The following is a 23,599-nucleotide window of genomic DNA, read 5'->3' as shown; positions in this document are numbered from 1 at the left end:
TCTACTATCACCTGCTTTTCTGTTTTCCGCAGTTGCCGAGAAGAACGAATAGCCCAGTCGCTATACTGAGCGCCCTCGCTGGGCACAATGAGGCTTCCCACACGTGCAACCGCAGCAGCCCGCACATCATACGCGCCTAGTTTTCATCATCCAACGGGCGAGACTGAGGGGACAAAGTTACGTCAGCTGTTGTATCCTCGGAGCTGAAGAGCATCGATAAGCCACAGCGAGCGCAACGCCGCCACACGGCCGCGCGCTTGCTCCGCCAGCCTTCGGAGCAGCCTGGTTACTTTTGGCAAAAACGGTACCCTTCTAAAATAGCAACCTATGTGGCTATTTTAGAGCATCAGTTTTACCTTTTAGGACCCAACTTTAAGCTAATTTCACGAAAACCAGAAGCTACTCTTCGTTATCAATTATTTGGCAAGTGAGAATAAGTTGACTGCCGTTCCGTGTTTACGGCGCTTCCTTATTGATTATAACCAAGTCGCGTGACCGCGGTTGCTCTTCGTATCTAAGGTGCTTCTGCTTTGTTTAAATATAATGTGCCGTGAAAAAAGAAAAGCACTTTTATCATAAACGAACGCGCTACAACTATCGTGCTGGTAGGTGGACTGGACCATAAAAAAAAGCAAGAAATAGTTTGTTAGTCAAGTAAAACATCTGCGCAGCCTCTTGCCAGCCATTGACATCAACCGTTTGGCTCTTTGTGAATTATGTTTGTGGCGGAAATAGCAGCGAAAATGTATAGACCACAACTGAACTAGATCTTCAGCAAAACGTATTTAAGGATAATGCATGTATTAACACATTTGCTGTTCTTTTTTAGATTACATATGACCGCCAATTTACAAGTTATTTGGCCAGATACATAAGTACTATAGTGGATTACGGGTAGCCGCCAGCTGCTCTGTGGCGCGACCAAGAAGAGTTTGTAGGATTAATCATCATATCGAGAGGCTGATATGCTGCACTTTTGATTTGTGGATACCATGGTAAGCAGACCCTAGATTCTCACACATAAAGATCGATTTTATGCCTCAGTTTATATAGCAAAACTTTGGAGATCATTTTACACCACCTTACTGGGAAAGCCACACGGCACTCCAAGCCTTGAACCAGCATTTAGGAAATTAAAGCGGCCATGAGGAATATCTCTTTCTGAGACCAAGCACATAAGTAATTATATTTTCTTTATTCACCACAAAAGTTGTTATGATGTGCCAGTAAAGAAGATATTAAGGCTCATTATATATGCATTCTCTGAAGTATAACGCTGCTGAAGATCGAATATATATCTAATTTTTATGCTTAATCACTAGCTCGATGAATAATGGAATAGGTAGGAACAGCGTCCTAAAATACTTATACGTACATTGCAATAATGTGTAAAGTTTAAAACGTGCAAAAAACTGGAAGTTGATTCCAAGTACTTGTGAAAACAGCCGACCAAATTGGCACGAAGGTTTCTAACTTCAAGGATATATAGTAAGTGGGACGCTTTCTTACGTTCTTGGTAGAAGGTATAAGCAACAAGAAATAACAATTTCCAACGCAGCTGCTAGGTTGCTTCGCTATTCCAGCAGTTCAGAGATATGTAACAATCTATGATAATTACCACTTGATTTCTTCATGCGAAAGCTGCATATTTAGGACATCTTAATTGATATAAAAGGTGGCGCGTCAGAACAAGGATTTTAACTGCGCTGCTGCGTTCAGGCCCTTGTCCATCGGAAGACATTAATTGACTTTCAGGTGAGAAAAATGTTGTGTGTCCGAATGAATTTTAAAACTAAATGTAATATTAAATGTATTTAAACTTCGCCGAATGAATTTGAAATCATTTTTCTTGCATAAAAAGGCTTTCATAATAATGTACACAAAATAACATAATTATATTTTATTCCTTAGGTTTTAGTGAAAATTTTATGAAAGAACAGTGTCTTGACGTTTTGCCTTAAAGAATATGCATCGAACTGTAGTGTACCAATGCAGAGGTAAGATAGTGAGCACGAAAAGTACTGTTGTTGTCACCAAGCCGGGCCTCCAGCATTTCGTTGACCAATATAATACCATCATTGGTTTAATTTAGAAATACATCTGAAGAAAGTAGCCCGACACATGGAGCAACAAATAATATGACTGCAAAATGCTTGGCTCCAATCGCGCCGGAGTGTAACTGCAAATGTTGCTGTTACACAATTTTCGCCCACTATTTCGACTATCCCGCTTGAATTGATCGCATTTAAAGGCCTTTAGCTCCTACTACCCACCTTTACAATTCTTTTCTGTCCGTCTCAAGAGTTCAAAATCAGTTGCCCGATCAGTTGCCACCTTGGCCCACCAAGCAAAATCAAATCACCAGATTGCGCGTCGCCATATCGAATACGATATGACGTCACCGCAGGTAACCCATCGCGCGGGCGCGGCCGCCGGGCTAGCAGTTACACATTACCGTGTCGTTACGCTATATATGCAAGCTGTATGGTAGCCAAAGGCTGGCCACATAGAGCCACGGTTGCTGTCAAAATTGTGTCTCACTTGTTTGGCGCAGAATATTCAGAGTGGTGACAAACAATTCGACACAATATGGGGTGCATACTTACAAGTCATGTTGAGCTCGAGCTGGTGGGAGAGATTTGGGCCGATGATTTTGTGCCTCGAAAATGTAAACGGGAGTGGGGGGGGGGGGGGGGACGAGACCCTTGGAGCCGCGCCTATAAAGCAGCGGTTTCAATTCTATACGAATCATAGCGCAAGAGGGAGCCATGGGATATGAAAAGGGGCACTCCTTTTGGGAGTTTACTCACAGTCCGCGTTCAACGCAGAGGGTCTAAGTGCGAGTCTTTAGCCGCGCTCAGGCTACACTCGCATTCGTTATAGATATTGTATTTAACGCAGTGCGCATAGATGCTAGAACTCCCGTTTACGTAGCTTGCGACCGCGTATGTTCACAAGGGGCCACTTCGTAAGATACGCTCTTTATAACCGGCCAATCACCGCTCCGGGCAAACTGAGTCTTGCATTTTTGAAAAGGGGCACCCCTTTTGGGAGTTTACTCACAGTCCGCGATGAAAGCAGAGGGTCTAAGTGCGGGTCTTAAGCCGCGCTCAGGCTACACACGCATTCGTTGTAGATATTGTATTTAACGCAGTGCGCATAGATGCTGGAACTCCCGTTTACGTAGCTTGCGACCACGTATGTTCACACGGGGCCGCTCCGTAAGATACGCTCTTGATGACCGGCCAATCACTGCTCCGGGCAAACTGAGTCTCGCATTTTTCAACATGGCGGCGGTTACCAAGCGCTGGTAGAGGTGGCCCACGCTCTTCAAGCTCAAAATGAGCTTATCGTCTTTGAGCTCTACCTACGCAGACGGACGCGTAATAGAAGATTAGAGTTTGTAAAATCTTCTTCGATAGCGCATGCCTATGCGCATGGTGCGATAGTGGTCTTGCTTGCCAGCTTCCGTCCTCACGCTGCCCCGAAACTTTCTTGGGAAGCGTCTGATGCCGCCACCCCGCAACGGTCGATCAAAAGAGCAAGGCGGCATCTTTTTTTTTTTTCGACAACCCTCACTCACACACAGTTCTGGCGTACGGTCCGTCTGCATCCCTGCTTGCGATATCCAGTGTACTAGTACCCCTTGTGATCTTGGAGACGGCTCGGTGCAGTGACTCAAAAGGTCGTATTACTGACTCCAAACGTCCGCGGCACGCGTCCCAACGCGTCTGCATTGGGAAGAAGCTGTTTACCATTTTTTATTTTATGGTCGGCTTCATTTAAACATTGATTGGTTCGTGCCAAATCCATTCTGGGGTCAGACTGCAACCTCGCCACGCATCGACCTTTCGCTTCAGGCTAACTGTTCCCTCTCTCGTTGTAAACGAAGCCGAAGAGCTGCGTGAATGCACTGCGACGAAGCGGGCATATCCTGCCGTCATAACCGCACTTTACTAAGCTAGGGGAAGCATTTCATCGTCCCGAGTTTGTTCGCACGTGAAAAAATATTCTGAACAGTATTTACGGCTTTGACTCAGCGCATTAGCAATTTGCAGCCAGGCATCATTTTGCATTTGTCTCGGTACAAATTGCAGCCCCTGGTCATAAACAACCGGCCTCTGCTGCCTTTCGTTTATGAGAGGCTTGTAATTACACAGCAAAGATTCCGCACTGCACATATACTGAAGCTGTGGGCAGACACAAACACTGACACAACACCACAAATACCGGCGAGTCGAGACAGTGCGGCAGTGCAGGCGCGTTTCATGATGTCGCTTGTAATCTGGTTAGCGGGCGAAATTTGTGAGAACCTTTCGGTGATTGGCCTTCAGCTCCGTGACCGGAAAGAGAAATCCGAAACGGCTGGACGTATTGCTTGCGCAGTACCTGACCTATCTGGGATACTCTTATAAGTGTCGGGCGCGCCTACATTTACACCCACGCTGGTTGCAGACGTTGTGCATCTTACGCTCAATGTGACAGCAGTCTGAACAGACACATTATGTTTCTTGCGTTTACGCTTACGATCCTATCATACCTTTTATATCCGATGCTAATATAGGTTATACTGTCGCCAACGAGCGGCGTCTAACAATCGTGAGAAACGTATGTATGTTTTACGAGACAGCTTTCGAGGGGATCGAAAAGCGAAACGTGCCCGCCGAGAAGACAAAATTGAGATGTGTGCTACAACACTCGAACTACACCGCATGAGGAAATGCCGTTCCCACCAAAAGCTGACAAAGAAGAGCAGCACGTCGCGCGATATGAGAGAGATTGTGAACAAAAGATAATCTCCGAAACGTAGAGCTACTGCCCGAACGTTTTCACAAACTAGAGAAGAATATCAGCATCAAGAGATTGAACTGATCAGGCTTGTTGAATGTACTGAATTTATTCGTACGCTTATGGTGGTTGAGGTCCTTTTTATTTTAGGGCGAATGCGTTTCTAGGCACATGAAACGAAAATCGTTGCGCGAAAATTGTGCTAGCTGTGCGCAGGATTTGCGCATCTGATCTGTGCGCTGATGTGTAACTTGTCTATCATCTTGAAGACGTCATCAGAAAAATAAAAATTCGGCCTTCCTCAAAAACCGAACCTCCATCGCTCGGATTCCCAGACACAGTGCTTTCACCAACAGCGCCACGCGCGGGATCGTGAAATGCACATTATAATACTCCTTGTCTACACTGAGGATAATAGTAGCGATGACATTGACGCTGTAATTAGTGATAATAATAACAGTAGCAGGTATAATGACAATGATGAGTGTAGCAGTTATAATGACGATGCATATAATTCACAATGATAATGAGAGCAAATGCGATTCACCCTGTGCAGCAGAAACACTCCAGTTTTCGCATAAATGGAGTGAAGATTCCACTGTGTTATCGAATTTTTTCTTTAAGTCTTTAAAAAATTGTGTCATAGAGAGGCTGTTAATCTTCATGTTGTCACACAGAACACAAAAACCAATATGCAAATCTTGAGTTGAACATTACCTCATTTATCATTCTCATTTCATCCAATTATCGCTTTTAAATGTCCTCTGAAACTCCTAAAGATTCAGCTAATGCTCTTTGTGGGGTGAACTAATTTCATCTATACAAATGAAATTACGGAACTCCTGTCCTCCAACATTTCGTCGTTCGAGGACGGCTGTGCAATCCATAATATTAACGAAACAAAAATATCCTTTTTATTCAAATTGACTATAAACCAATATTCATTATTTTTACACATTTATTAGAACTATACAATTCCTACTGTAAATTAATCGGTTTCTGCCGAACGTTAACTGCACCTATCTGGTACTAACTCGGTGTTCTTTGGAGACTGTTTCTTCATAGTGTTACCATGGTCTGCATGCGATAACTTAGTCAGAAGATGGCAGCGTATATGTTATCTCCGGTGTAACTTTTACCCTCGTTTGTACACTGAAACCTGTGTTCCACAAATTTTAAATTACCCCTAGTCTCAATTGGTCGAATAGATCTGAAGTTCCTTTAATGATAACTTGTTTTGGCCTATAATTATATGAAAACATCTGTTTCGTTATTTGTGGCTGTAATACCTGTAGTACCTCTATCCTTCTGTTTCAAATTATTTCGACTCTGTTTATTTTACCCACCGTTTGCAACTCTATTTTGCGTGATGACATTACCAGAGCCCTTCTTTATATCTTTAGCAATATCGAGCGCGCAAAAGGTGTTGACATTGGCGACAATGATTTTTTGTTGCACAAAAAGATTCGCTTAGTTGTTCAATCAGCGCACTTCACAAGACCAGGATGCCTTCTCGCATGTCTCTATTTTTATTCGCTTTTTCTAAGTGTCATAGTTAACATTATATTTTGAGACATGTAATAAGCTTCTAAACTATTTCCGCTAATGAAATATCGCGCCTGCAGTTGACATTTTTGTACCCCTCATATCAATAATATTCTTCTTCAGGAGGCAATCTTAAAGTACAAATTAGGGATCATCCAAACAGCAACACCAGAGAACACCTTTATCCAATGCAGTTCTCATTTCACATCTAGTGCTACCATAGAGTATTCTATATGCCTTAAGTGAGATGAGTAACAGAGACAAAACTTCAAGCACCAAAGATCGTTGTGCGAATTGAAGTGACTGCGGTCTCCATACTTCAGTTTTCTATCCTTAGAGCTTACGCCTGAGCAGTTGCAGATTTTCAACTAGGAACCAAAAAAATGAGCGCTTCAATACACTTTATTTAAATATTACATTCTCCTTATATTTTCCAAAAAACAAATGGACCCGCATCTCGCATGCTAAATTCTCCATTTGTTCTCTACATGCCTAACAGTTAAACTTGACGCAACTATGTCTTAAGGGAAACAAAAAGGAGCAAATTCTAAGAATATTTATGAAAGCAGCGCTTCCCATATAAAGCGCAATTAGGTTTACAAATTAGTGCCGAAAAATTGACAAAATGAAGCAATTGGCTTTCTCAGATTTAAGCAAAACCAATTTATAATGTTTATGCATGTCATGAATCTTTCTTCAGAGCAAAAGAAATTAGAATATCTTGGCTGAGATATCTGGAATTTAATTATGGCTTTTTGTATCATTAGTAGAAACGCCTTAAAGGAGGGTACAGGTGGATGATTTAAATTGACGTCTTTGGTTTTACCTTTAAGTGCATTTTTAGGTTGGTGCCGCAAATGTAGTACTTATACTCTCCCACATCAAAAATGCTCCACTGAACCCATTTCAGCAACTCACTGTTCACTCAGGAGCTCTGCTGATAAAATTCTTATCGATCAATCAAGTACATGATTATTCACCTAGTTTTATTTGCTGTTTTACTGCTGTAATCAGTTTTTATACTCGGCGTTTTGTTTACTGCAGCCAATAGCTGCCGTAAACAGAGGTGATCAAATGCCCTCATTTTGGCCTTTCCTCCCTCGCCCTCAGTCTCCAATTGGTGGTCGTCCCGCACCCTCACTTAAAAAAATTTTTTGGTCCTCCCTCGCCCTCACCCTAACTTAAAATAAATTGCTGTTCCTCATTCACCCTCGTCCTCATTTGGTCTGCCTTCCCTCACCCTGATGTTCAGCAGTTTAATTATTCTAGTTCTTTCTCATTATTTTCGATCTATGGCAACGCTACACTGAGTCATAGTAGGCGCAAACTATTCTCTGTGTCTGCTATCGGCCCTGTCAAGCCGTGTTGATCATTTAGCAATCTGAATTTCTCGAAGCTAGCAATAAACTTAAATAAATGACAAGGCTGCATTCTTGCTGCTGCGAACCACTGGCAAGAGCAGTCTGGTACTTTTGCCGACAGCTGCTGAGAATGAGATATACACTGCACCAGGAAACCAGGGGCTGCGCAGAGTGCAAAAAATCTCTATAAGAATCCTAGGCATGACAATCAAAGGCGAAACTTCGAAGTGGAAGGAAAATAATCACTTCCATAGTTAACCGGGCAAACTTGCCCACCGGTTCACACTCTATATGTTTGAAGGAGGTAGAGTAACGAAATACTCTACACCGCATGAAGAAGGAGGAGATTCGAACTTCTAGCCCATCGCAGACGGAAAGCATGAGGCATATACGATATATTGGCAACAGAACAATGTAATTGAAACTAACAGCAATACGCTATCACACAGAAGCATAAATGTCGAGGAAGTCAGGGGTTTCTGACCTTCGTTCGCTTCGCCAAGGGATGTGGGATGGGGGTACATATCATACAAGCCTGCCGTGCGCGACAGGTTCAGAAATGTACAGCTGGAAGAAATCTGAAAAGGAACACGGGAGCGCGTGGCCTTCGCGCTTTGCAAAGCGCTGCCACCAACGCAAGACAAGAATGGGTGGCACCAAAGGTATGCTCCGGAAGCCCAGCAGCCCGAGCTTACTTTGGATACGCCTTTACCACTGATTTTTATCACCTGTCAGTGATAGCGCATTTGAAAAGGCCACGAGCTCCCGTGTTCCCGTTCATATTGCTTCTAGCTGTACATGTGGTGTCATTTGGGAGACGCGGCATAAACATTCTGTTGTTAGGATACGGCGACGCAGATGCCATTGACCAAGTGCCCCCAGAGCATGCCCACTTCCTCCAGGAACAAGCAAAAAAGGAAAGTGAACCACGTAACTCTTATGCGCTTCTGATTTTTGCGAATGTCGCCTCAGTAGTGCCTAAAAACTATGAACAGATGCGGATGCCTTTTATGTCCGACTCTGATGTGGTCGCAGACAATAATTTTACGTGCGCAGCGTGACGCATGTACAGTTCTATGTAGGCTTGCTGTAGCACGTGAGGGAAAAGTTAGCGGTTGTTCTCCACATCAAACACATAGAGCAGAGTGGGCGAACTTGCTCCATTTCGAAGCGCCTAATTAGAGGACTACGACGTGCAAAGGGACCAGGTCAGCATTTCGTGCATAAGGTTTGATTATGCTTCTTGGATAGTGTGTGCTTACATCTAGGTTCGGTTATGAAAACAAGCAGCACTTAGAACGAAGACAGAAAAGCAACACATGCACCAACCTGCCGAAATCAACATGCTGCATTCGTTCGCCTAAGTCCACATCTCCTAGCTGATCTTGTTAATTCCGGGCAATACCTACCCGCATATGCAAAAGCTGAAAAACGGATTGCCTGCACTAAAAAGGCGAGAACCGCAAAAAAATGAAACTCGCCTCGAGCCGGTATGAACACACCGTTCACTTGGACCGCACATTTGTCGAAAATATCCGTGGGCACTGACGAAATGAAAATATAATTTGCAAAAGCGCACCAGAGTGTTGTTTTCAGCATAAGCTTCAACAACTTGAGTGGTCTGATCGAAAGCACACATCAACACAAACTAAAGGGCTTCGCCAGCCGTTCCTGCCGTGCACAGGTTTTTGTTGTGTTTTTGGAGACTGGACTGAAGGAAGACCCTTTTGGAGAGATAGAACGGGAAAGGAACAAACACTCCTGGACGCGTGGGTATTCTTTTGAGAGCACTGCTGCCACATGCACCCAAGTCTCCACCCGGTGCCTCACGGAGATAGATCTGATAAGACCAGCCACAGCCGCCGCTTAGGCCCGAGCCGTGGACCAGCGTGCGTGGTCTTCCCGCCGCGTAGAAGAGATTTTTTTTCAAACAGCTTTTCTACTGACAGCTGCCCTCGCTGTGAAAGGCGTCTACCCTGTTGTCGGCGCATTGCCACAGGGGGCAAAGCCTGGTGCACATTTGCATGCTTTGTGCTTTTTCTGTTGCCTCCCATGCAGCGCCGAGTCAGCCTTAAAACCAATCACCGCCACCCAAAGCTCTCGCGTGTGCATGCTGAGGTGCGCCCTAGCTAACAATGTTCCGGCTACAGCCTTTAAGAACACTGTACTGCGCCGCATGGAACATCTTCCAGGCCTAGTGCGAATAAAGTGGCTTTCGTTGCTTCCTTTTTAGTTTGTTTCAAAACACGCACATGATGTATGCGTGCGTTTGGCACAAGACACAAAAAAGGGACAGGGCGCTATCTGAAAGCAGGCATCTCGCTCACACGAGAAGCAAACAACTGCTTGCACAAAAACACGGGGAATCCGCGGAAGAGAGGAGACCTCTTTCCTTCTAGAGGAATGGCTAACCAGAATCAGGTGTACAAAAGTCATCATCATCATCATCACCAGCCTGACTATACCCACTGCAGGGCGAAGGCCTTTCCCATATTTCTCCACTTAACCCGGTTCTGTGCTAGCTGCATCCACCTGACCCCTGCGAACTTCTTAACCTCATCCGCCCACCTAACTTTCTGCCGCCCCCTGCTATGCTTTCCTTCCCTTGGAATCTCGTTTGTTACCCTAAGCTACCATCACTTATCCTCTGTTCGCACTACATGTCCTGCTATGCCCATTTCTTCTTCTTAATTTCCACTAGAATGTCAGTAACTTCAGTTATTTCTATGACCCACTCTGCACGCTTCCTAACTCTTAATGTTACCCCTACCATTTTTCGTTCCATAGCCTTCTAGGTTGTCCTCAGCTTAAGTAGACCTCTCTTGGTTAGCCTCAATGTTTCAGCCCCATAGGTGAGTACAGGTAAGATGCAACTGTTGGATACGTTCCTCTTGAGCGATACCGGTAAGGTGCTAGTCATAGTCTGCGAGTGCTTGCCAAATGCGCTCCATCCCAATCTTATTCTTCTTGTTATTTCCTTTGCATGGTCCGGATCTGCGGTTACTACCTGTCCTAAGTAGACATATTCGCCCGCTACTTCCAGTGCTTCGCTACCTAATGTAAACTGCTGCTCCTTCAGGCACTGTACAAAAGTAGTGCCGTCATAATATCAACCAGCGAGCTGGAGAATCAAGGGCATACCATGACTGCGCGGAATTGGATTTAAGTTAATCTCAGGTTTCTTCTTTATTGAGTCAATCCTAGAGTGGGTGTAAGACACTGAAGGACAGCGTTCGAGAGTAGGCATCACGCTAACTCTCGAAACTTAATTTCCCGAAGTCTTCTTTCGCTCAGACCAGGCAAGCGTTTTAAGAGTATACGAGACAGGCGCTCTCTGTTGCGACTCTAGCAATTGGCGGCATGCATAAAGGTACATCATCTCAGCTGGTCATCTTTGTGTTAAGAAAATGTAGGGGTACTTATTAAAACAATCTCATTAAAGGGACACTAAAGAGAGAAAGGAAGTGGGTTTGCATCGATAGAATACCAGTTCCTGATTACAAAAAGACCACTCTTACTGAAAACAGAGCTGTTATAAGGTAGTAAAGAAGAATAACAGAAATACAGGTATCGCCACCACAGCCAAACGGCCGAGGCTCGCAACTACAAATCACGTGACGCGCTAGGGATACCGGAGGCTGACAAATGCGAATTACGTTGCATGTTTGAATGCGGCAGTACGTTTTTTCTCAAACATGATAACACGCTTTTATCGTACGTAAACGACGGCGAAAAGACAACGTAAACGTTGCAAGGCAAATACATAAATATACTTGGAGGCGCCACAGGCGCCCACTTCAGTTTTGGTTATGTTTCGGCTCAGGCATTTCGTGCGCACTCGGATAGTTTGTTTGAACCTGCAGCGCCTGAATTACGAGCTTGGAGCAGCAGATGCGCCTTGATGGTTCCCATTTGAGCATCCGGAGGCACGAGCGAGCGAAATCCGCTACCGCCGACACACTCCTTCGTTCACACTTCTGCGCCAGCAAATCGCCGCCGTTGCCGCTTCGACTGCGACCTGATTGCTTGACTGCAGCTCGTACGCCACGAAAAGCATACATATGCTAAGTACCGAAGGAAAAACGCATTATCATTCACTTGTTCACTAAATCATGGCACATCTGACCAACATATACTGCGTCAACAAGACCTTCGACGTGCTATTTGCAGGCGTCGTAAACAAAAGGGGCATACTTGCCGCTCATACCAAGGAGAGCGTCGATATATTGCGCTCGTCGCCCGGCGAAAAAAAGGGCCTCGGGTAAAAAGTAAAAACTAAAAATAACGAAGCACCAGAAATACATTACAAAAGATAAAAAAAAATCAATTTGTAAAAAAAAAAAAAAAAAAAAAAAACCGCCAGAAGCGGTGAGACTCGACTCGAACTCGCTACTGCTTGGTACGCCGCCCCACAAGAACATTGGAAATATTTCGTCTTTATGTCATGGCCCCATTTACAATAAAGTGTTTCTGCTGCCGGTCCAAAAGTTACAACTTCTTGATCATCGGCGCATGCTGCCTGCTCTCGCGTCTTGCAACTAATGTTTTGGATGCCTATGCGCACTATATTGTGCACTGGATCCATTTTAACATGAGGAATTTCACAGCGCTGGCAAATGTAGTGGCGCCGGCACTTCGGTCATGTTCTGCTATCGTGGACGTAATTTTCGCTGAACACGGAGCTGTAGCACAAACCTTGAAGGAAAAAAAGTGCGACGAAGCTTCAAAACTGACAAGCGCAGCAGCGAGGACACTATTTTGCTGGTAACTAAATCTTATTTGTATGTAAACATGTCAGGAAGCGTTGCGATGACCGAGGGCTCGGTTTGTTTATACACAGTGCAAGAAGGAGCGCAAAACCTTGAGAAACATGTAAAGTATTGTGCATTACAAGCGCTCTATGTTTTTTTTTTTTCTTCCTTTATGGACCCATCGCTCGGTAAATTACTCTCTTCATCGTTTTATTTATTTCGGCTGAGGCCGTCATTGCGAGTACGCTGTTGCCAAGTTGGCCCTTGAGGGATGCGACGCCGCGGGCCGCGCCGGCTCGCTAGTTATCACGGAGTCTCCGCTTACGTCATAGTGTGCGTCACTCAACTCCAACTACGTAGTTGGAGGCCACAGTTTGAATTAGACCGGCGGGAACAAGAAAAAACCTCAACTTCTTATCGCAATATCTCAGCAATTATTCGATCTTTTGCTGCCGGATATGCGGCGACAGTGTCACCAAATGTAGTTTATTAGATTTTCATACCATCTTTGGCTGTCTTTAGTGTCCCTTTAAGTAGTAAGCTAAAATCACAGCTAGTTTTAACCAAACCCATCGAATGTGTCTGCATGGATTTGGAGCAGCGGGTCTTACTCAACTCCAAGCGTCCTGGAGGGCTGGACTTCAATGTCACCCTTCTCATCGCAATACGGAGAAACATTCTACGGCGGGTCGGGCCCAGCTCGTGCGAACCTCTATCACCGAGTGTGAACAGACGCTTTGTAGCTTTCCTCGATATAAAACCTACTTTGAGTCGTAAAAAATTCCACCTCTGCGGTTGCGTTATTTTTGCAGCATTGAACCAGCATCAATTTCTCCTTTTGCATCCTGACGTACCAATCACAGGAAACCATGCTTTGAATAAGAAGCCGTAGGAAGCCGACGTAAAAATGGTCCACCCCTACAGTGAAGCTGATCGCGGCAAAGTAATGGCAAAATAAGAAAACTGGCACGCTGACATATGTGGGATATCGAAACTCCTTAAGTTATCAGACAAGGCGATGGAGGCCTCATCTCTAACACAAGTGGTGAATTGCATCGTAATGCACTATGCTTCGTATATTTTTCTGCTGAATTTCAAAGCGAACGTCTTCAAGAATGTCGTTTCACGGCGACAGTAGCGACAATAGACGCCCAGTAGCTACCTCCCCCGCCCCTGCACCTACTCCTGCGTGCAGCACCTGAAGTGTGCCGTGTGTGCAACATCCAATTTGCTCTGTGTAGCTTTTGACACGGGACAGCGGTATATGGTAAACGAATGAACTCTCTATCTGGATGAACCTGCCCACGTGCTTGATGCTGCATCCTTGCTAGTGCTTTTCTTGCACCATAGTGCACTATCCAACCAGTTTTCTAAGTGCAGTAATGACAACCAGGACGTTACCTTTCTGAGCCACGTTTTTTTTTTATTCGATGGAAGGTTTGATAGTAATATCGAATGGCAGCAGGACTTGTACTTTGCGCTTCTTAAGCACAGCGATGCTCCTGCCCACGTGCTTGATGCTGCATCCTTGCTAGTGCTTTCCTTGCACCATAGTGCACTATCCAACCAGTTTTCTTGGTGCAGTAATGACAACCAGGACGTTACCTTTCTGAGCCACGTTTTTTTTTATTCGATGGAAGGTTTGATAGTAATATCGAATGGCAGCAGGACTTGTACTTTGCGCTTCTTAAGCCCAGCGATGCTCCTCTACATTCCCATTATCATTAGCAAGGTCTTCTAAACCATGGGAACCACCTCACAGCGAAGTCCTACACTGATCTAGGCGAGGTACTCATCCAAACTACTCATCCAAGCTACTCTGAATGAGTGGAAAAAAGGGTTGTGGCAGGGTCTCAGCAGATAAGATGACCCCACCTCGGTCTTTTGTGTTCAACGTTTCTACTGTGCATCCCATCTCTTTTGGACGCGCTTGGACCTGCTTTTGCCTAAATGGCAAAAAAAAACTTTAGTAGTTAGAAACAGCCGTCCAGTGTACTTTGCCAGTATCATCATGTTTCGTGAGCTGAAGCAGCGACATCTCTTTCGGTGACTCCGTGCAGCTCCGTAGTGTCGTTTTCAGACTTTTCTTCACCACGGGCGCTAGACTAATTTTGTGGCTTTAGTTCCTGCTTCTTTTATCTGCAGTGTCTGTGCCCCGTTCATTGCATCTGCTTCGATACAACACATGCCCACTGGAGGGCGTAGTTTGTGGTCACTCGATCCTTTCGTGTTTCCGCGTGGTTTTTCTTACTACAGAAACTACGCCTTTCGTGGAATGTTTGCCCTCGCTCTTCAACCTCTGTATCTTGTCCTCGCTCACCCTCACCTACCGCATCTACCCTCCCTCGCCCTCGTCCTCGCGAACTTTTCAGTCCCGATCCTCCCTCACCCTCGCCTCACTGAGTCAAATCCTCACAAGGTGAGGGTAAGGACGCCCTCATGAGCGTTCACCCTCTTGAGGGTGCCATGTCTGGCCGCCATGTTGTGTCAGCATAAATCAAATGTCGATATTTCTTGTGTAGATAAGAAAGACACGCGTTTGTAATACCTCAGGATTAGTTGTGATGATTAACCCGGTGGTAGGAAAAAACTCGAGTGCATCCATATCGATTTGCTTGTAACTGACATATGAGCCATTGATTTTTTCATTAAGGATAATATGGTCTGCATATAAAGCAAGAAATCAATATGCAATATGCTATTTGAAAATTAGCCAAAGTTAGAAGTTCGTTCTTTGTGCAAGCAACTGAGCTTCTAGCATTACACCTGTAAAACACAAAAGCTATGTCAAATGTTATTTGGAGCGTACGAGGCGACTCTTTAAGAGTTTCTGTGCTGTTGGCGAGCTTCAAATATGATATTTTTACGAAACAACCACATTGACATTTTCTATGCCAGGAGTAGCACACAGTGCTACATTATTCGTTTGGTGTAAACGACAGAGCAGTGTAGCGGTCATAACAGCGGTTGTCACATTTTGTGAGCTAGCTTTCGAGTTTCAACTTTAGTGACCTGTCATCTGATGATTTTACTGTCTCAAAAACACCACGGTGGTTTTATTGCAGTCTGAAATATTAGTTACTGGTTTATTATGTTACACTAATCTCCGTACATTTTTAGCATTGCAGCAAGTGATACACCTCCCCGAATTGTCATGGGTTTAGGGAAGGCACTATTACTTCTATTGCAAAAGAGTGGCGACAGCACCCCTGCGTATGGTTCCGCCTGTTATATTCATATTATTTTTATTATAAATTAGATTGCACCTCGCTAAATGCGTGTTACCACTTTCCGACGCTGTGAGCAGAGGAATATTACAGGGGGAGGCTACGCCGACGTTTTTGTGCCAAAAAGCGGAAGAGTCGATAGTTCGCCTCACGGTGGAAGCATAGCGTCTCGATGCATTTTAGTTAATTAAATATAATTAAAAATGAAGAGGTTTCATTCCACCGAGCTATTTATTTAAATATACTGGTAATCCTTCATTAGGACTAATATAGGGTTGTTTGTGTTTCAGGAGCTGAAACAATCAGGCATATTTTCCGAGCGAATAAAAAGAACGTAATAAAAAGCAGAAATTAAAAAAAAAACAATTGATCTGATGCGCCATACCAAGAAAATCAATCTTGGCTACTTGATAGCGCAGCTCTAGCAGGAAACTGCAGAAACATTGGCTGTGACGCATGTAACATGTAGAGTGTTTCATTCGCGATTTGCCCGCGTGTGAAATATTATGTACACAGTGGGCATTAGCGTAGTCTTGTAGCATAATTTTGTGTCTATGGCATGTTCCTCTAGAGTAGTTGAAAGCTATACATGCGGCCGTAGACTGTTAAATTTGCCAAGAAATAGCCCGTATAACAACTTGAGCTTATGCAAATTCGCGCAGTTCGTAGAGTCGTCAGCGGTCTTCAGATAAGCAGTTCTTCGAAGGAAGTGTCGTTGGGATTTACTATTGATTAAACGAACCAAATTTTGTTGAACTAACGCAAGAAAATCTGCGATTTAAATGCGAAAACTAAAACCACAAGATTACATGCATTCTGAGAATGGTGGGTCGAGATGTTTGTACAGCATGGCCTTGATTTCAGTAGTAGAACGTAAGGCACTCTTAAAACGACATGCCTGTTTGTTGCTTTTTTTTCTTCTACGCACATGTGTCTGAGCCGAAGTCTTTAGACATAACAACGACTAGGTATATCTTATTCAGACGATTTCCTGGACGACAAGACGACCTATTTTATGCCACTGACATCGTGACATTGTTCTCTACGTTTTGCCCACATTTCAGCAATTACAACGCTGCACTCATTTGTGAGGAGCCACATTTATCATTGCTTGACATTCTTGCTGCATTTTTTTGCTCAAGGCGAAGAAATCATATGAGACATGCGTGTATTTACATGCATGTTGATGAACAAAATAAATAGAAATCATTATCTGTCATTGTGCTATCGATTTAAGTTAAAAGGTACATCAAATGTCTGGTGCTTGTTTTAGATTGTCAAAAAAGACATTACCAATAAAAAAGCGTACTACTCAGAGGCTCTCGCAGCAGGATTATTCATAAATACTATTTCAAGACAGCCTCGCGACAGCATGTAGATAACTCTAAGTGATAGTAACAAATAGAGGGAAAATGAAATATGTCACACATGTTACACAAGTTGTGGAAGACGAAACGGTACGCGAGCTCCAGTTCGCATGTGAGCGCAATGCATTGACAGAAGGATGCGCGCACCACTGCAAGAATTAGTAAATTGCCAGCTGCCGGTAAACGTAGAAAAATTCTAGGTTGTTCAACGCTGCTAAACCCGCTTTTATTGTGGTACTGCCATTTGGTTTGCTGTAGTATTCCTTGTCAAGCGTAAGGCACGTACGTCGTTTTCATGCGCCAAATGCAGGCATGGGGACAATACGTATCCGTAAATTCAAAATGGTAGCACCTATTTGGCTTTAGTGTAAAACTTTCAGAGAATATGAAAGCGTTGAAAGGGCCGATATGTAGCACAGTCTGGCAGACCATCAATTTAGCACGAGAATAAAACACTATAAGATCGGGCAGCTCAATAAGGGGAATAAACAAGACTCAATACGCTAACGTGGAAGCCAGCGAAGCTCCTCTGTTGCCTCGTATTCCGTTCGAACATTCTGGATGCCAACAATAGCTGTATACTGCTGATTTATCTGGGAGGATGAAACAGCCTTCAGAAATGACCCGGCATATGTTGCGAATGCACTGGTTGTGTTCAATTTCTATCTCAAAAGGACGGTCCTCTCTGGGTTCTCTTGCCTATTAGGCTGTGGTATATAGTCTTGCGGCATCACACAAACACCAGTTGGCAATCTGAAATATTTATAGCGCTAGAAAAGCACAAGGAAAATGCAGGACAGGACAAATATCTCGGAATGAGTAGTATGAACCAACTGGCATAACCAAAAGCTTTACTGAACCATTTGGCAACATTGATGTAAGCGTCGCTACTATAAACGTCTTCACAGATTTTGGTGTTTTCTCGGTACGTGGGCAGTGGGTAGCAGTGTTACTGCAGTAAAAATAGCATTCTCTAGAAATATTCTTGTCAATTCTGTTAGCAGATACCAAAACCAGCTGCGGCGAGATGTCCGTCTATGGACTGGCGTGCACGTGCCAGCCGTTTTTACAGACGTAGAGGCTACCGACTGCGCCACCAGACGCATATACCACTGCAGCTGTTATTAGATAAGCGATAGGTAGAGTGATTATTCAAGAATTTAGAGAATAAACGGAAACTAAAAAGTGGACGTGTCAACAAAAGAAACAAATATGGCAACGCAAATTATCCAGGCAGAAATATCCCAGTCGAAAAACCTACAGAACTGTGTCAAAAATATGACAAATATCCTGTAGTTCTGTCGTAACCATCAAATTTTTCTGTAGTTCTGTAGTTTGTCTGTAGTATATTTATGTTGTCTGTTGTTCTGTAGCACTTTTTAGTTGTAACTACAGAACTTTCTGATGTTACTACAGAATATTCCGTTGTCACAATAAGTTTCCCGTCAAAAACCGCACAGAAATTCTGTCGTAACATCAGAAAAGTTTCTGTAGTTTTTTCCGACTGGGTATATTAACCAGTTCAGCTGTTTTATCATCCTTCTCTAACGATTCACAATTGATTAATGTTATAACAAGCTGGGAACGATGCGGATGGTTCCAGAGCCTGCTTCGAATGTTTTCCAAAATGTGGCACCTGCCGGTCATTGACCACTTTACCAGCCAAAGTGCGAAACCAGCAGGAATAAAATGGTAGAAAACACGAAAACGCTTGCGTTCGTATTTTTCATATATGTTTGGACAATTATATGAGGCTCATTGTTGAAAAAAACGTAGACCGTTTTAAGAGAAGCGGTATGGCTCCTCCTGCAGAAATGCCGGCATCATCTCAGTTTCTGTCCCCTTCGCAGTAATCCAAAACAAGAAAAATGGTCTAACAGAAAACACACATTTCATTTCTTATCATAAAGTGGCGCAACAAACTTGAGCTGCATTCAGGAGATCTCATACAATTTCCCTTCATATTATGCGAAGCATATTAGCGTAGGTTTCGGGCCTTCGCGCGACGCCCGGCGGTGGCCACCATTGACCCTGAAGTGGGGTCACGTGACATGACGTCACGTGGTGACGTCACACCGGCCGCAGATGGGGCCTCATAACGTGCCGTCGGTCGCCTCCCGGCAGTGGCCACCATTGACCTTGAAGTGAGATCACATGATGTGACGTCACGTGATGACGTCACACCGGCCTGCAGATGGGGCCTCATATGGCGCCGTCGGACGTCGCCCGGCGGAGGCCTGCACGCTTCGGTTCGCGCCGTCGCGCGCGAGGCGGCGGCGGCGCCACCATCACTGCATCACGTGAAATGTGACGTCACGCAAGGGATGAAGCGGCGCGCGCCCGCCGTCGCGTCAGTCTCTGTGCCCAAAACCACACCAGCGTCTTTGCGCCGGGCGTGTATGCGTAAGTGACGTGCAAACCAAGAGTCTTGCATTTACGGACCATAAGAGTGTGTTTGTCGGGCTGCAAAGAATAAAGCACGACGATTAACCTAAAACCACGTCTCCGTTACTTAGCCCTATCCACACTGAGGCAGCTGCTTAACATGCTTCGCATCCACTGGGCTTAACCTTGATAAGCCTCCAATTTTTTGTCTATTATTGAGTTTATTTACCGGCTAGTTTGCGAAAGGGAATAAATATGTATACATATGTACCTCTGGCAATTGTCGGTGAGGTAAATTGAGGTGCAGTAGCTCATTGGGTCCTCTTTCCGCAAAAGTCAACATAAACTACAAAATATAAGGTAATCTCGAATGAAAAAGTTGTGTTAAAGGTGCTTCGTATATACTCGCAAAGCGAAGCTAGAGCGTCCTCCCATTTTGTTAGGCATGAAGTTGGAAGTACTCATATAGAGACTTTAACACCTAAAACAAGCATTTATAGGCACTGAAGAGGGAGTATGTCTATTGTCAGCACACGATTTGTGTTCATATGTAAGCATCATGTGGCCGTGAAGCGCTGAAAAACAGGCAATTGTCTGATATTTGCTATCTATTCATAAGTAAAAACAACCAATGTCTTCCAGGAACAAGTAAACACTGCTCTTGAGTCGCACCCACAGGGCCATGTTTGAACTGTGCGAAAAGTAAAATTATTTTAAGTACAAAATGTGAAACGTGAGGTCAGCTTGTCTAAAGTAAGAGTTTAATGCACGATTATAAACCTGGAAGGTGGCTGTCGACCAATTTTTAAACTTCACCTCATGTGCCGTATTAAAGGCGAAATGCAGCTCGCTGCTCAAGAACAGACCATATTTAATTTTACCTTCGGTGACAATTTGCATAAATAGTTGCAATGAGCGAGCCTGCTTACTGCATTTGTACTTGTCCTCACATCTGCGGACTCTCTCTACCAGTCACGCAAACCAAAGCTCATTCTGGCGCCAATAAAAACAAAGATACAGCCAAAAATAAATGATAGTTTTAATTGGTACTGGATAGTGTGTACGCGCTGGACAGGCTATCAGTGTTTCTTTAAAACTACAACTACAAAGCGTTTTTTAACAGTTTTGCGTCTTTTTATCGTGGTGCTACTGCTTTAGCTTTCGGTGCATAGCCATGGCTATTTCTCTCTGTTCTATACTTAAAATTTCAGAGCTTCACAGGCAGGTTTTTACCCAAAATTGCACCTATTTCAAATTGCTCACAATGCTTTCTAGTACAATAGAGACTTCAACAATCATGCCAAAACCAACATTCCTGAAGTTCTATTGTGTTCAACACTCAATGGTATGGCCATTTCAGGTCTAGACAGGCCATTAGCACGAAGACACTAAAATATGGCGCCTTGGAAGACGATTCAATGGCCTTTTCTTATAGTCATTCTAAGCTCACCATGTATGCTTTGTCATGAAGCTGACAAGTCTCTTCAAACGGTATGCTCATTTTGTTCACTTAACCAATATGTAATAATTACGATCATATTGTACTTATACAAAGATAGTTATAGACATTGTTGCAGTTTTTGTTAAATGCAAAAAATTTAGATAAAATTAAAATTAAATTTCGGACCTAAATAATATATATTCACTAAGGTATACAAAGACGTGGATAGAGCGACCTCGTTCGCCTTTTTGCCTCAGAAGTTCTCCTTTAGACGCATTAGTTAAAAACCGAATAGAATGTCGAGGAACCCAACATTTGCATGCATCGTATACCGAAGAGCAGGTACTGCCCTTTTTAAATGTCATTTTACACGTTGTCACAAGGGGGTGACAATGCCGAAAGTAAAAAGTGAATACATTAAAGGCCCACGGACGCGGCCCCCAAGAAGCCACTGATAAACCTGTTTAGAGTGTAGAACACATCCTTTTGAGCATCAACGCAAAGTATAACTCCGTGGAACAAAGCGAGCGATTTATTATTAATTTTTAAAAACAGCGTTTTTTTGAAATTCGCGGACATAGAGATTGTGCTTGGCGGTGTCGCATGGAGCTATTTCCTTAACCCGTGACGTCACGGGTGAGTTGACTGGCAAGGCTTGCTAGAAGCTGCCGTTCGCTGCGGCCACTGCAGCCATGACGTCACGGACACACTTCCTGTAGCTGCGAACGTCGTCTGCTCGTGCGCTGCTCGAACTCTGTGCGGGCTGTTACACAGCTCGCCGCCCTTATCGGTTAGGTGGCCATTGCCCAATAAGTACAATAACCAAAGCGACGCAGGGATCGGAAGAATGAAGCTGCATTTACAAATATCTTATTTATATAACGTGGTTTCAGGAGTACCGGAGTGTCGTCCGACGAGGCGTCAACAGCACGGTCAAGCACCACACAATGTAGCACCTCCTCGACCGCCGTAAACACCGCCGCTGTGGCCCCTCCGCCCGCATACCGTTCGCGAACGACACGGCGGATAGTTAGCACCGATGTCCAAAATAAAGCGTGCTAAAATTTGTTGGCGTCTGGAATACTGAGCCGAATATCAAGTATGAAGGGATCGCTGACCAGCAGCAAATTGCTAGTAAGAGCGATAGCCGTGGTAAAAGCTAGTTTCTGCTCAAGCCAGCTGCCGCTGGTGCATTTCCGCTGATCCGATCTGCTCGCACTAGCTCTGCGATTAATGCGTCGGCAGAGTTAATCCTATAATTATTTTACTATGACAGGATAAGATTCACTATAAGGCCGTTTCATAAGTAGACGATTTACGACAGCGTTGATCATGTCTCAAAGCCTCGACTGCCGCGGCTTCGAAGCGAAACAATTTAGGCCTAGCGACGACTAGGGACGGTCACGCACGGCGTTGTCGTTCGCCGCGCTCGCGCGCCCCACCCCCGCGGTAATTGTGTAACGGACCTCAGCCTGCTCGCGGCATCCCGTGCTGCAAGCGTTGCAAACTCGTGTACTTTCATAGCTAAGGCCGCGCATTTTTTGACATTCCGCTCAGCAACAAGCCGTTCAAACGATACTGCAGGCAGGACAAGGCTTCTGTACGCAGTCGCTGCGCTGTCGGCCGTAATCGAAGACGTCGGGCGGCACCATATTCAATACATCGATCCTTAAACGTAATACAGTGGGCAAATGAATAACTTTGTGAAGAAGACGCGCTCGTACGTTTCGCGCACTCGGGCGCTGACGAGTAGCCTCCGTCAGCAGACGCCGTCATAACCTCGATTAACGACGCAAACCGAGGTCGCCAAGCTCGGTTTGCGATAATCGCGATTAGTGGTGTAACCATGGTTTGGTCCGCAGTGTAACATGGGCTAACCACGGGTTCGCGGTTACACTAACCGTCGCTGCGCGAACTGGCGAACTCAGGCGTGTGCGAGCGAGGACGGGCTGACGCGAGTACGCCAGCGAGCGAGCGCGCGGCAACCAGAAGTTCGTCGAAGTGACGTATGTCTGGGCGGAGCTTTGAACTTGCTTCTATTATTTATTTTTTTATGGCTCCCTTCGGCGTACGAGTTGAGAGGGAAAATTTGAAGGGTAATTTTTAATCGCCAATATCTCTGGTGTTGCAGAAGCTAGACCGAATTTTTTTGCGGGAGAATGATAGGTGGTTCAATAACTATCAATGTTATGGCATTGTTTACCCTTCTTGGTGACATCTTTCAGGGGACCTTTAAGGCTCCACAGAAATTAACTCTTTAGTGGGTTGAGCTGCGCACAAAAAAGAGCTGGTGGCAGTAACCATGCTCAGTGGTCATAGAACTATGAGCTACGGCAACACTCTGCCGTGCATAAAGTCAACAAATAAGTACGCAAAACTCCGGCAGAGAAATTAGCAACGCCTGTGAAAAGATTAAAGCAGCGCATCTTTCAATGCAGAGCAACTGAGTGTGAACAAAAAGGAGCAGAAAATCAGCTACGTGCAGCAGCCAGTGGGATAATGTTGCATGATGATGGTTCTTTGCAGCAACAATTAAAATGCAATCGTTGTCAGCATTATTTCACTTTAAAACAACATCACCTCGCCTTTCCAAAATAATAATGATAAGAAATTTAAATATCAAGGACCTCAAGCGCGCGTAATAGCTAAATCTTCAAGTGCACAACATGCGCGAATACTGGCTGCGCGCGGCACTGCTGGAGTGTTGTCGACCTGTCGGGATTGACTTCGCAGT

At 44.5% G+C, this 23,599-nt stretch overlaps 1 protein-coding gene across 3 annotated transcripts in view; it reads left to right on the top strand.

Moving 5' to 3' along the window:
- Window positions 1-1,380: 1,380 nt before the first annotated feature.
- The window catches only part of LOC146188627 (uncharacterized), a 68,389-nt gene continuing 46,170 nt past the window's right edge, over window positions 1,381-23,599 (top strand). Inside the window, exons 1-3 of one of the 3 annotated variants that reach the window (XM_084603156.1) lie at window positions 1,390-1,488; window positions 1,566-1,755; window positions 20,785-20,915. In XM_084603156.1, coding sequence (XP_084459282.1) covers window positions 20,820-20,915 — 96 coding nt within the window. In that variant the 5' untranslated portion in view covers window positions 1,390-1,488; window positions 1,566-1,755; window positions 20,785-20,819. Of the gene's footprint in view, window positions 1,489-1,558; window positions 1,756-20,784; window positions 20,916-23,599 lie in introns of all 3 variants that reach the window. The other 2 variants (XM_084603155.1, XM_084603154.1) reach the window with 2 other exon arrangements.

The sequence above is a fragment of the Amblyomma maculatum genome, chromosome 5 (genome assembly GCF_055883805.1).
Source record: "Amblyomma maculatum isolate TAMU_Amacu chromosome 5, ASM5588380v1, whole genome shotgun sequence".
Taxonomy (NCBI): Eukaryota; Metazoa; Arthropoda; class Arachnida; order Ixodida; family Ixodidae; genus Amblyomma; species Amblyomma maculatum.
Note: the sequence above shows the minus strand (reverse complement) of the source record. Positions and strands in the feature narration are given on the sequence as shown.